The following is an 11,282-nucleotide window of genomic DNA, read 5'->3' as shown; positions in this document are numbered from 1 at the left end:
ATCCCAATACGGCTGTGGTTTCATAGATATCTTAATTATCCTGTATAATAATTCACATTCCTGCTGCTACTATGTGACATAAGACATTTCCACCCCTGGTGTGGCTGCTATTCTCAGAAGGGACATAGTATAAAGTGTCTGTACAGGGGTTATTAGATTCTGCTGCATTCTTTCCCATATTATATTGATACACGTTGTCTTATGTTTCATACAAAGGCCTCTGGGGGCCATTCACAGCCAGCACTGTAATGTACCCTGACATTAGAGCTCAGTCACAGCTGATATAGGTCTCCCCCTGCTGGCCATATTTATGTAGTGCTTCAGACTCATCACAATTATTAGCTCTGTATGAGCAGTAAATGAAAATTATTCACTTTGCAGAGCAGTTGCTGGCAAAAAAAGGATCTGTATAAGTCTATAAGAAATGGGCAGAAGGTTTTTAATAAAAAGACCACAATGAACATTATAAAACAATGAGCAAATTCACAGTTGTTGGTTCTGAAAAACAAATAGTGAGTGTAAAAAAGTGAGGTGACCACTGACCTGCAAAATAACAAAAATAATAAAAATAATGATGATGATGATGATGATGATGATTGATGATGATGATGATGATGATGATGATGATGATGATGAAATAAATAAAAAAAAATGATTGCACAGACTTTCTGTGTATCCTCAAATAACTGCTTATTGTAGCCCCATATATCTGTAACAGAAGTCAAACTCAAATAGGAGATTTCAGTTTTAAACAAAGGTCTGTTGACAACTCCATGAGAAGAAATAAGAGACAGTGATGAATATGTTTATGAAACCCTTGGTACATTTGTAACATACACACATATACACCAAATGATGATCAATTTCATTAAACAATCAAATGACTCTCCAGATAAAATTATTTTTGCATTGTCCCTGTTATTCTTTGGACATCTTTGATTAACTTGCACTTTTATTAGACTATTTGCCTAAACTGGAGATATTTTTGTACTAGAAATTTCTTTAAAGGGACAGTCTACACCAGAATTTTTATTGTTTTAAAAGATAGATAATCCCTTTATTTCCCATTTCCCAGTTTAGCATAACCAACACAGTTATAATAATATACTTTTAACCTCTGTAATTATCTTGTATCTAAACCTCTGCAAACTGCCCCTTTATTTCAGTTCTTTTGACAGACTTGCAGTTTAGCCAATCACTACCTGCTCCCAGATAACTTCACGTGCACGAGCATAGTGTTATCTACATGAAATACGTGAACTAACACCCTCTAGTGGTGAAAAACTGTTCAAATGCATTCTGAAAAGAGGTGGCCTTCAAGGTCTAAGAAATTAGCATATGAACCTCCTAGATTAAGCTTTCAACTAAGAATACCAAGAGAACAAAGCAAAATTGGTGATACAAGTAAATTGGAAAATTGTTTAAAATGACATGCTCTATCTGAATCATGAAAGTTTATTTTGGCCTAGACTGTCCCTTTAAATCATTACAGATATTGATAAAGATTAAATTCTGCTTGTATAGGTGACCAATGTCCTCTAAATACATCTTTGTTAGCCATAAAAGTAAGATCTGCAACATGCAGCTTCTGCTAGACATTAACTGATAGAATGATATATGAGAATGTGTGTGCAGGTCTGTAGGTCACGTGCATGCACATCTGTCTACTGCACATGCTCAGAGTCATGTGATGTGTTGCATGAATGAACCCATGGGTGAGAGGCAAATGTGTTGGCAAGTTTAGTTTGCAACCTGCAGCTAGGTGGTGTGAATATAAAGTTGTTAAATTCTAGCAGCAGTTTAATAAAAAAAAAAACTTTGTTTAAACCCTGCTATAATGCAAGAAATGCTACTTAAAGGGACATTCCGGTCAAAATTTAAACGCACATAGATGAATTACATCTTTGAATAGAAACATATTTGCAATATACATGTACAGTATGGGCAAAAATGTTGCTAGTAAACGTTATCACTGTTTTAGTGTTAACATTTTTCTCTGCACGTGCATGTGAAGCATAGCTGGATATTCTCACTGCGCCTACAGTTTAAATATTGCAGCTGCTCAGATCATCAGTGGGGCTTGCATCATGTCAGCAATTAACAAATCGAGTCATTACTAGTTGGTACATGCTTGTTAGGCTCTCTGAGCAAGTCCTGTGTTTAAAATACTGGTGCACGGTGCATACTTAAATACTCTTTTGAAACAGCTATAGCTTGTATTAAAAGCATTTTTGCTAATGCATGTATATTACAAAAATGCTTCTGTTCAATACCGAAATGCATTCATGTGGTTTCAAATTTTGGCTGCAATATCCCTTTAATACATTTGCAATGCACTGGTTTGTTTTTCCCATAATGTTGTTATGGGACTTTAAAGGGATATTAATAATAGTTAACGGTTTTCTTTGTGTTATCTAAAAGTTGCCTTTTCAAAATCTATTTCATACATATATATATATATATATATTTTATTATTATTATTATTATTATTTACATTCCTGTCCTAAATACATCAATGCTATTAACCAGTTGCAGTTGTCTTTATCAGCCAGTGAGGACTCACAGAATCAGTACTCCAGTATTAGCTTCAATTGTAGTTTTTGCTTAACATTTTTTCCAGACATAAAAATAAATCTATGAGTACAATGTACATTTAAATATACTACAACTATTTTGATATTATATATAGATGACATACCACAAGTATATTTAATTATATTTATGATATACAATTATCAGAAATACTAAGGTCGTGCTGGTGTTAAACTGTGATAGTTTGTGATATAAACATAGTTATGCTAAGTACCTAGATCAATTAGGGAAACACAATACAATATTGTTTAAATACAACCATCTATTGAAGTACTATAAATAAAATATTGTCTTCAGATGTTGTACATGAATATTATATAACAATTCTAAAAAGAGAATAGTTAAAAAGAGTAAAGAGAAATTGCTACAAGCTGGTGGGCATAATGTTAATATTAAGAGTTGCAGCCTGTGACACATTGTTTGTGCAGGGATGTGATGTGTGTGTGAAATGAAGCATTTAGTGAGTAGGAGACCAGGGGGACAGAGGCCCCCAGCTTTTAGAGAAATACACAAATCTCCAACATAAATAATCCATTTCAGTTTTGCAATCTTGTTCTATAAACACATCTTCAAAAATCAACAAAAAAAATATCTGTTTACCTCTCATGTTAAAGAAAGTTAACAAACTTTTCATTGTTTATAATAAACATGTTACAATTAATATTCATTTCTTTTCAAACAAAAACTCTGGTTCTAGATACATTATAACTAAATGCATGGGGTCTTTTCATTTTTGATTCTGTACCCCCCCCCCCCCTCTCTAATGCCACCTAGGAAGGGAACTTTAAATGTGGGTGCCATTTATTTTTTATAGTATGTGTGTGTGTAGGGCTTGTGGGTTTTTTGTCTGTCTGTACAAAGGGCTGGATTGCAGCTGTCTGTGCAGTCTTCTGTCACATTACTCTGCTAAATAAGAGGTGAGGGGGTATGAGGAAAGGGTGGGGAGGGGGCTGTTTGGACAGAGCAGGGTGGTAAGAAATTTGCAGCATTTGGAGGTCTGTGGAGCAGCATTCCTGTAAAAGTTGTGCGGCTTCTCTGTTTTAGCCCCCCCATCCACTCCCTGGGTTGACCCCCACCCCTCCCCACCATTGATTTGAGAGAGGGAGAGCTGCCTGGGTGGTCTGCCTCTCTTTGCTCTTTGGTGAGTTGTTGCTTAGCAGCTAATAATAGGAGCTGTTTGCAGAGTAATTTGCCTCTTCCTCAGCCAATGGGAATCTCAGCACATTTCCATCCAGTGTAGCCCTCCCTCCTCTCCCCTTTCTCTCGCTCCTTTTCAGGGGCTGTATAGAGTAGCCTTTAGTACAGATGCTCAGGGACAGGAGGAACACATGCTCACACAGAGCTACAGACCCCTGAACACAACATCTCCTTTATTGGATTCCTGGCATTTTCCTATTTTTGAGACTTGTATTTTTTCTTGTTGGCATTTTTGTTTTTACTTCTTTATTGATTTATTGGAGTTAGCATGAAGAAGACCCCAGGATCTAAGGATTTACCCACCTAGATGGCACCCAGTGGAGTTTGTTGATCTCTTGTATGGATTATTGTGGTCCTCAGTTGCTGCTTGTGCTGGTGATCGGTACCCTGTCCTGGTGACTCCAGCAGCTTGTGCCACTTGCTTCCCCCACTATTTGTTATAGGATACTGATGGCCTCGGTTCCCCCCAACGCGGGGGCCAGGGGCTTTATAGATCTCCCCCCGGGTTACAAGACTTCTCAGCCGGCTCCCAGCTCAGACTTGCTCAGGAGACCTAGTTATTGTCACGCTTCCTTTGCCCTCAAACAGATCGCCAAGGTGAGTGGTGGTACAGCTGTCAGGGCTACTGGCATGGGAGAGATGGCTATTTGTGTGTGTGTGTCATTAGTGAATGAGTGTTTCTGTGTAATTAGTCAATCACTGTGTTGTGTAATGTGTGTGTGTCATTAGTGAATGAGTGTTTCTGTGTAATTAGTCAATCACTGTGTTGTGTAATGAGTACATTTGTGTATTTGTACTTAGTGAATTACTCTGTGTGTGTGACTTGTGTGTCTGTAATTAATGAATTGCTGAGTGTGAGAATCTGTTTGTATTATTAGTACATTCCTGTGTGTATAATGTGTGTGTAATTAGTGAATTAGAAAGTTTGTATGGGTAGGTACATATTACTTGTGTGGGTGCTTATATGTAAATACTGTGTGTACATGTGGGTTTGTATATTCTGTATCTGTGTTTTTGGCTATATGTGCAAGTTTGCAATTTTGGGGGTATGTGTTAATATTGAGTGTGTATTTAGGGGTGTATGTCTGCAATTATTGTGTTTGAGGTATGTTAGGTATGAATATAAGGATGCTGTCTATCTGTATGTGCATGTGTTTATAGGGATTTACAGTAAGTTGTGTGTGTTTATACACAATCAGATATATGCTGTATGTGTATAAGCTTTGTGTATATACACAAGCAGATATTTGCTGTATGTGTATAAGTTTTGTGTATATACACAAGCAGATATTTGCTGTATGTGTATAAGTTTTGTGTATATACACAAGCAGATATATGCTGTATGTGTATAAGTTGTGTGTGTGCATTGGTAAATGCTAAAGTGTATAAGTATTATGTAGTTGTGTTTTTCTGTAGAGGTATGTGCATGTAGTGTATGTTGTGTGTGTGGGTGTAGGTGTATGTTAATTATTGTTTACATATAAAGAAGTAAGAGTATATGTACCTGTATTTGTATTTCACAGCTAATATTGTCGGTGTGAGTATATGTGTGTGCAACTATTGTATATATCATGTGTGTATCTAGACATATAAGATATTTGTGCATGTGAACTTGAGTGTTAAAGTGTGCATAACAGTATATGAAATCGTTGTGTATATCTGTGCACACATAACAAAAAGAATTTCTTATTACACAGTTGGTGCACTGCATTTTATATTAGATGATGTATGAAATGACTGTAGTGCAGGACTTGTATTTACTTTTAGGTCACAATGTGTATTTCTTATGCTTTAGCACAGAGTCTGATATGTCAGAACTACACATAAGTTATTAGTATATTTGCAGCTGATTGCTTCCTGTCAAAGGAGCTGAAAATCTGTTCCACCACAGGGGTTACACTTTATACAATATGCCAGGAACAGAGTTCATGCAGGGAACATTCTCCTTTGCTTATTATTTTACATTCTTATATATTCTAACGCACATTTGTTTTATGTGTATTTTATCCAAACGTTTGAATCCTCTTCCTACCCACACATGGGAAAATAACCCCTCAGATACTCAGCAGACCCAGTGTGAGTGGGGGGCCTTTGTGATTCATTCTGCTGCTAGATGTTTTCAGTGTGGGCCCTGTCTGAGGATTCTCTAATTACTTGGTTTTATCTCATTGTCCATCACTGGGAGATGGATGGGAGGGGGTTGGGTGTAAGGGGCTTTCACTATCTGGGGCCGGGATCAGCATGTTAATATAAAATTGGGAAAAGTGACAGCTGCAAGAATACCTACAGTAAGGGTTAACAAAATGATGTGCTTACTTGCAAATTCTTCATACAGTTTGTTTGTGAGGTCTATAGATCATGTAAGCTGTGAACTGTGTAACTCCTTGGAGTGAGTCAAAGAGCTGACAATCTAACTGGCTTTTTGTAATGATGTAGCTCATTTTTAGGTAAAAGATTTGTCTTAGAAAATGAGACCTTGCAGAAGAGAGAGTACATCAGACACTAAATCTGTGCAATAGTTGCTATGTGTGGGTTTAGGGGGCCCTTACAATATACCTTAAGTTACAGGATAAGTGGGTAAATTCTGACTGTCACTTGTGTAATTGAGAGTCGTCATGTCGCTGAAAACGTTGTGATGTCTTAATTGGCAAAACTAAGTGCACATTTTTGGTGACATTCCAGTATCCGAGTTATATCAACTCCTGCTCTGTAGAATTTTCAATTTTATAGTCTCTCCTGGCACCTGTGGCACAGGAAGTGTTAATCGGGCCACCACTGCTGCAGCCAGTGGGAGCCGAGTGTGTGTGTGGGTCCTTGCGTCATTTGTCGGTTTTGGATTCTGTGGCTTCTGGGAATGGCCAAACATCAGTCCTGTTAGTTTAGTCAGTGGCACAATATGTTGTAGGGTACTGCACATACAGGGCCACCTGGGTAGCAGAAATCCCTGTTCTGCCACAGGATGCCAGTTACCCTCCTTTGGTACCTCTGTGGTTGGCACATGTTCAGTTTTCCAGCCACAGGGGACTGGCAGACTCTGTCCATGGCCACAAAAATGAGAGACCATAGGTGCCTGTCTCACCCTTCTCTACTTGATTTGTTTTGTTTTTATTCCATCACCAAAACCTATTTCATTTCTTTTACTGACATCTTTCCTTTATACTCGTTATTTTCCTTTACTTTCCATCTGTTTCCACAAAATCTTCTTTTTCCCTTTTTGCTATGACACATTTGATGAACAAGCTCTGTGAATTGAACAGCTCATGTTTGCTCGTGGCATTTCTAATCTGTTCTTTAACTCACAGTTTAATGCCTTGGTTTCCACATCATAAGAAAAAAAAGTTTATGACTTTGAGTCCATGTAAAGCATCTATAAAGACCTGTCCCATAAAAGTTATAACAACCTGCAAAAAATATAGTGGTCATAGATGACACATGGTGTACAGAGCTCCTGTGCGTTTACATCTGTGATCAATCTTCCTGCTGGCACAACCTGCTAGAGGAAACTGCAGTCTGTGAATTTGGTGTTTTATTATTATTATTTTTTGCTGCGTAACAACAAACAGGTATCTTCCTAAATTGCTCTTCTTCAGGCATTTAAATGGCAAACTGTTTGTGGCAGGGAGGGATCACTATATTATTCCATTGTCACTAAAGTCCTGACATGTTCAGTAATTGTGCAAACCAGAGTAACAAAGGTAGAATGACAGTAATGATAAATGATAGATCAAACACAGGATAATGAGACCCTCATTTAAAGGAAGCTTACAATCTGTATGCATCAGTTTTTTGGTGAAATGAGTTTTGTGACATATTGTCTCTCTCCCCAGGGCAAAGCGGTGGGTCAGAAGGCCCCTCTCTGGCTGCGAGCGCAGTTCCAAGCACTGCTTTTCTCTTTGGGTTGCACAATCCATAGACACTGCGGCAAAGTACTTTTCGTTGGGCTCCTGGTGTTTGGGGCTCTAGCTGTGGGTCTACGAGTGGCTTCCATTGAGACGGACATTGAGAGGTTGTGGGTAGAAGGTGAGTGTCCAGAGCTGATCAGATGAATGTAATGAATAAATGTATCAACTAGTTTTGGTATCAATAGGTTATATACAAATGTGTGATTCCTCTATTGTTTGGTTGAAAATCAAATACAGGTTTTTAATAAAATATTGATTTGATCATTTACAAATTGTGATGGGTTAAGAAAAAGCATTGTCAGAACAAGAGGTTGTATACTTTGCTAGCTATAGTAGTGCACAAACATCAACCTAGCGTTTATTAAAGATTTGCATCAGCCAGAAACCTTTGCAACTATAATAGAATGTAGGCCTTGTTTAGTGTTCTCATTGTATAGACACACATCTCTGTTTTATTAGAAAAAGGAACAGAAATCATACTTTTTAAATCAAGGAAGCAAAACTGAAGTTAGTACGGCCTGATATAAATATCACTTATTTAAAATGTTTTTAAGCAAAGACACCAAGCAGTTTCTTGCAGTGTTGTGTATTCTGTAGATAGCGTAAATAAAGATTTTTGCAAGAACGTTGTTGTTACAGGTGATGGGGCAAAACAGACAGATTGTTATATGCATTGCGGTGTCAGTCGTCTTACACTAACAGGACAGTAAAACTTTGCCATTTGTCCCTAAGTACAAGTAATAGCCAGTGGCCTTGCCAAGCATAATCTGATGTTTCATGAAAAAACAAAATGGCTTTATCACTATATTTAACCCCTTGGTTGTCAAACAGGTTGAGACTCTAGCAGTCAAGAGGTTAATGCATTTAAGAATTAACTGCCTTTAATTTAACGTCTATGTATATTTTTATATATATATTCATTGGCCATTTCTCTGCTCAAATTTAAATCTCACATTTTTTTTATTTTATAAATTTCATTCATTCATTAATCCATTTGTGTGAGCTGACACTCAGCACATTTTATTTTATGTTGCAATAAAAAAGATATGATCTTGGCATTAAGGAATATATTTTTTTCTTTAAGTTCTTCTCTGTTTTAAATGTTAGCTGAGGTCTGTCAAGTGCATCTAATGCTACATAAATACATTAAGGGCACTTCAGAAGTTTACAGATTGCTGTGTGACTGGCACAGACCTGGTATTTTGGCACCTAAAGAATGTAAGCGCTCAGAGAAGAGGTCTGGAGAAATAAACTGTGAGTGAGCCTCAGATGCATACAGAGAAAAGGAAAACAAATTGTGATTGCGGTATTCCTCTGCTTATAGGTTCCTTTCTGTAAGCAGGAAGAGGAGGAGGGGGTGAGGGGGGAGTACTTGGTGCTTGGGTGGTCACCATAGGTAGTGGGTGGTCTTGGACCTAATAGGAGGGCCACAAAAGGGTTCTTGGTGGAGCTGCAGGGATGGTAAGCAGCTGTGTTGTGTATAGAAAGGGGGATGGGAGACTGTTAAGCTTAGACTGGGATAGATGTGAAGATAGATAGATGATAGATAGATAGATTAGATTTGTAATGTGCGATTATATTCTACAGCATGATCATGGGGCATAAAATAAATTTACCTTTTACTATTGTACCTAATTTTCAGATTATATATATATCATTAAAACCCTCTCTTGAGTCATAAGACATATTTTCCTAATATTCTGGCTTGCTTCTGAATTTGATCAATTTGGCATTTCTTATATTTGTGTTTATTATTATTATTATTATTATCATTTATTTGTATAGCGCCGCCAAATTCCGTAGCGCTGGGTACAATGATGGGGGTATACAATGACAAAGATTTGTGATAAGATACAAAACATAACAAAACTAAACAAATCTAGCACAGGAGGAAGAGGGCCCTGCTCCGGAGAGCTCACAGTCTATAGGTTTAGGGTGCAGAGACATAAGGTTGGGGTACATTGGTTGTATTTGCAGCAGTGAGTCAGGCAGTTCATGTATTAGTTTATATAATTCAGAATGGACAAATTCAATCAAATCCAAGGCAATGCTGCTAATGTTCCCATGATAAGACTTAACAGTTTGGCTTTTTATACGTTTTAAATGGTAGTGATAATATTAAATCATTCCCTGTCTCCTAAACGTTGTATGATAGATAGATAGATAGATAGATAGATAGATAGATAGATAGACAGATAGATAGATAGATAGATAGATACTTTTAATGTTTGTCTTTTTTTCATTTGGATTTACTTCTGTTAGATATCACATAATTGTCTCTATGACATTTTGCTGCTTGAGTTTTTATTTTTACAATTACATTTTGTCAGTTGAGTTGCAAAAAGGCTGCCAATTGCTAAAAGAGTTAGCTCAACAGGTTGGACAATAAAAAAAACAACAACTTGCAATTCATCATCACATTTCTGGCAACAGAAGAGTTAAATTGCTGCATGTTATTTTTTTAGACAAGCGTATTAATATAGCTTTTAATGGCCCTCTCTGACTGTCAGGATTAGGGGTTTGTGCATCTAAGTCTGTGCTCTGTGTGTAAATGTTTTGAAGGGAATCTGGAATAAATAAGATTTTATTTCCAGGGAATTAGTTTGTGAAATGAGGAACAGATTGTACAGAGGGTTATGCATAAAAGTGTATACATCTGTCTGGAGTATAAACTTTGAAATAAGTGAGGTGACGGTAAATTGTCACTTTAGCTAATGATCTCGATAATATCCCCAACACAAAGATCTGCAGTCTCAATAAGGAAAGGGAGGAGCGAGCTAATTTGAGGGGATTATTACTAATGTGTTTAATTAGCTAGTTATACTTATTATGTTTAATTAGACTTGATTGTACAATTTGGGTGTGAGGTGTTTAATTGGTGGATATGCCCCTGAAACAACCTAAAATATCTGCATAGCTTATTCTACACATTCATTAATGCTGTTTGCTTGTTGGAAAATGCCTCTTTACAACCTGACATTTAAATAGCCAAGAAAATTGTCTAGAATTTCTACCAATCTCTTGTGTTTTAAAAGAAGCATAAACATGGGAACTTAAACATAGCATTGACTCTAATTAGATGTTTGCTTTCTCACAAGACATTGAAAAACTATAATTATATTGAATTTCTAAGGGTCATTAAAGTGAATATTATCATTTGGATGTGGATTTTTTAAACTGTATCTCACTTTCATTTAATTTTTTTTTTAAAAGAATAAATGTCCCTGACTTCATTAAAATTACTGTTTCTTTTCATGCATGTGATGTGGATTGTGGGAGTTTTGTTTACCAACCAATGAGCAGTCTGACCTTAAAGGGACAGTCAAGTCCAAAAAAAACTTTCATTTTTCAAATAGGGCATGTAATATTAAACAACTTTCCAATTTACTTTTATCAACAATTTTGCTTTGTTCTCTTGGTATTCTAGTTGAAAGCAAATCTAGGAAGGCACATATGATAATTTCTAAGCCCTTGAAGGCCGCCTCTATTTTATTTACTTTTCACAGCAGGGGAGAGCAAGCTCATGTAGGCCATATAGATAGCATTGTGATCACGCCCGTGGCTAGTGGCAGACACTTCACTAATTGGCTA

General features: G+C 36.9%; 1 protein-coding gene across 1 annotated transcript in view; it reads left to right on the top strand.

Annotated features, from left to right (window-relative positions):
- The first annotated feature begins 3,912 nt into the window (after window positions 1-3,912).
- Window positions 3,913-11,282, top strand: part of PTCH2 (patched 2) — a 34,157-nt gene continuing 26,787 nt past the window's right edge. The window contains exons 1-2 of the mRNA XM_053693553.1: window positions 3,913-4,386; window positions 7,617-7,809. Coding sequence (XP_053549528.1) covers window positions 4,240-4,386; window positions 7,617-7,809 — 340 coding nt within the window. The 5' untranslated portion in view covers window positions 3,913-4,239. The remainder of the gene's footprint in view (window positions 4,387-7,616; window positions 7,810-11,282) is intronic.

Source organism: Bombina bombina, chromosome 10, assembly GCF_027579735.1.
Source record: "Bombina bombina isolate aBomBom1 chromosome 10, aBomBom1.pri, whole genome shotgun sequence".
Lineage (NCBI taxonomy): Eukaryota > Metazoa > Chordata > Amphibia > Anura > Bombinatoridae > Bombina > Bombina bombina.
Note: the sequence above shows the minus strand (reverse complement) of the source record. Positions and strands in the feature narration are given on the sequence as shown.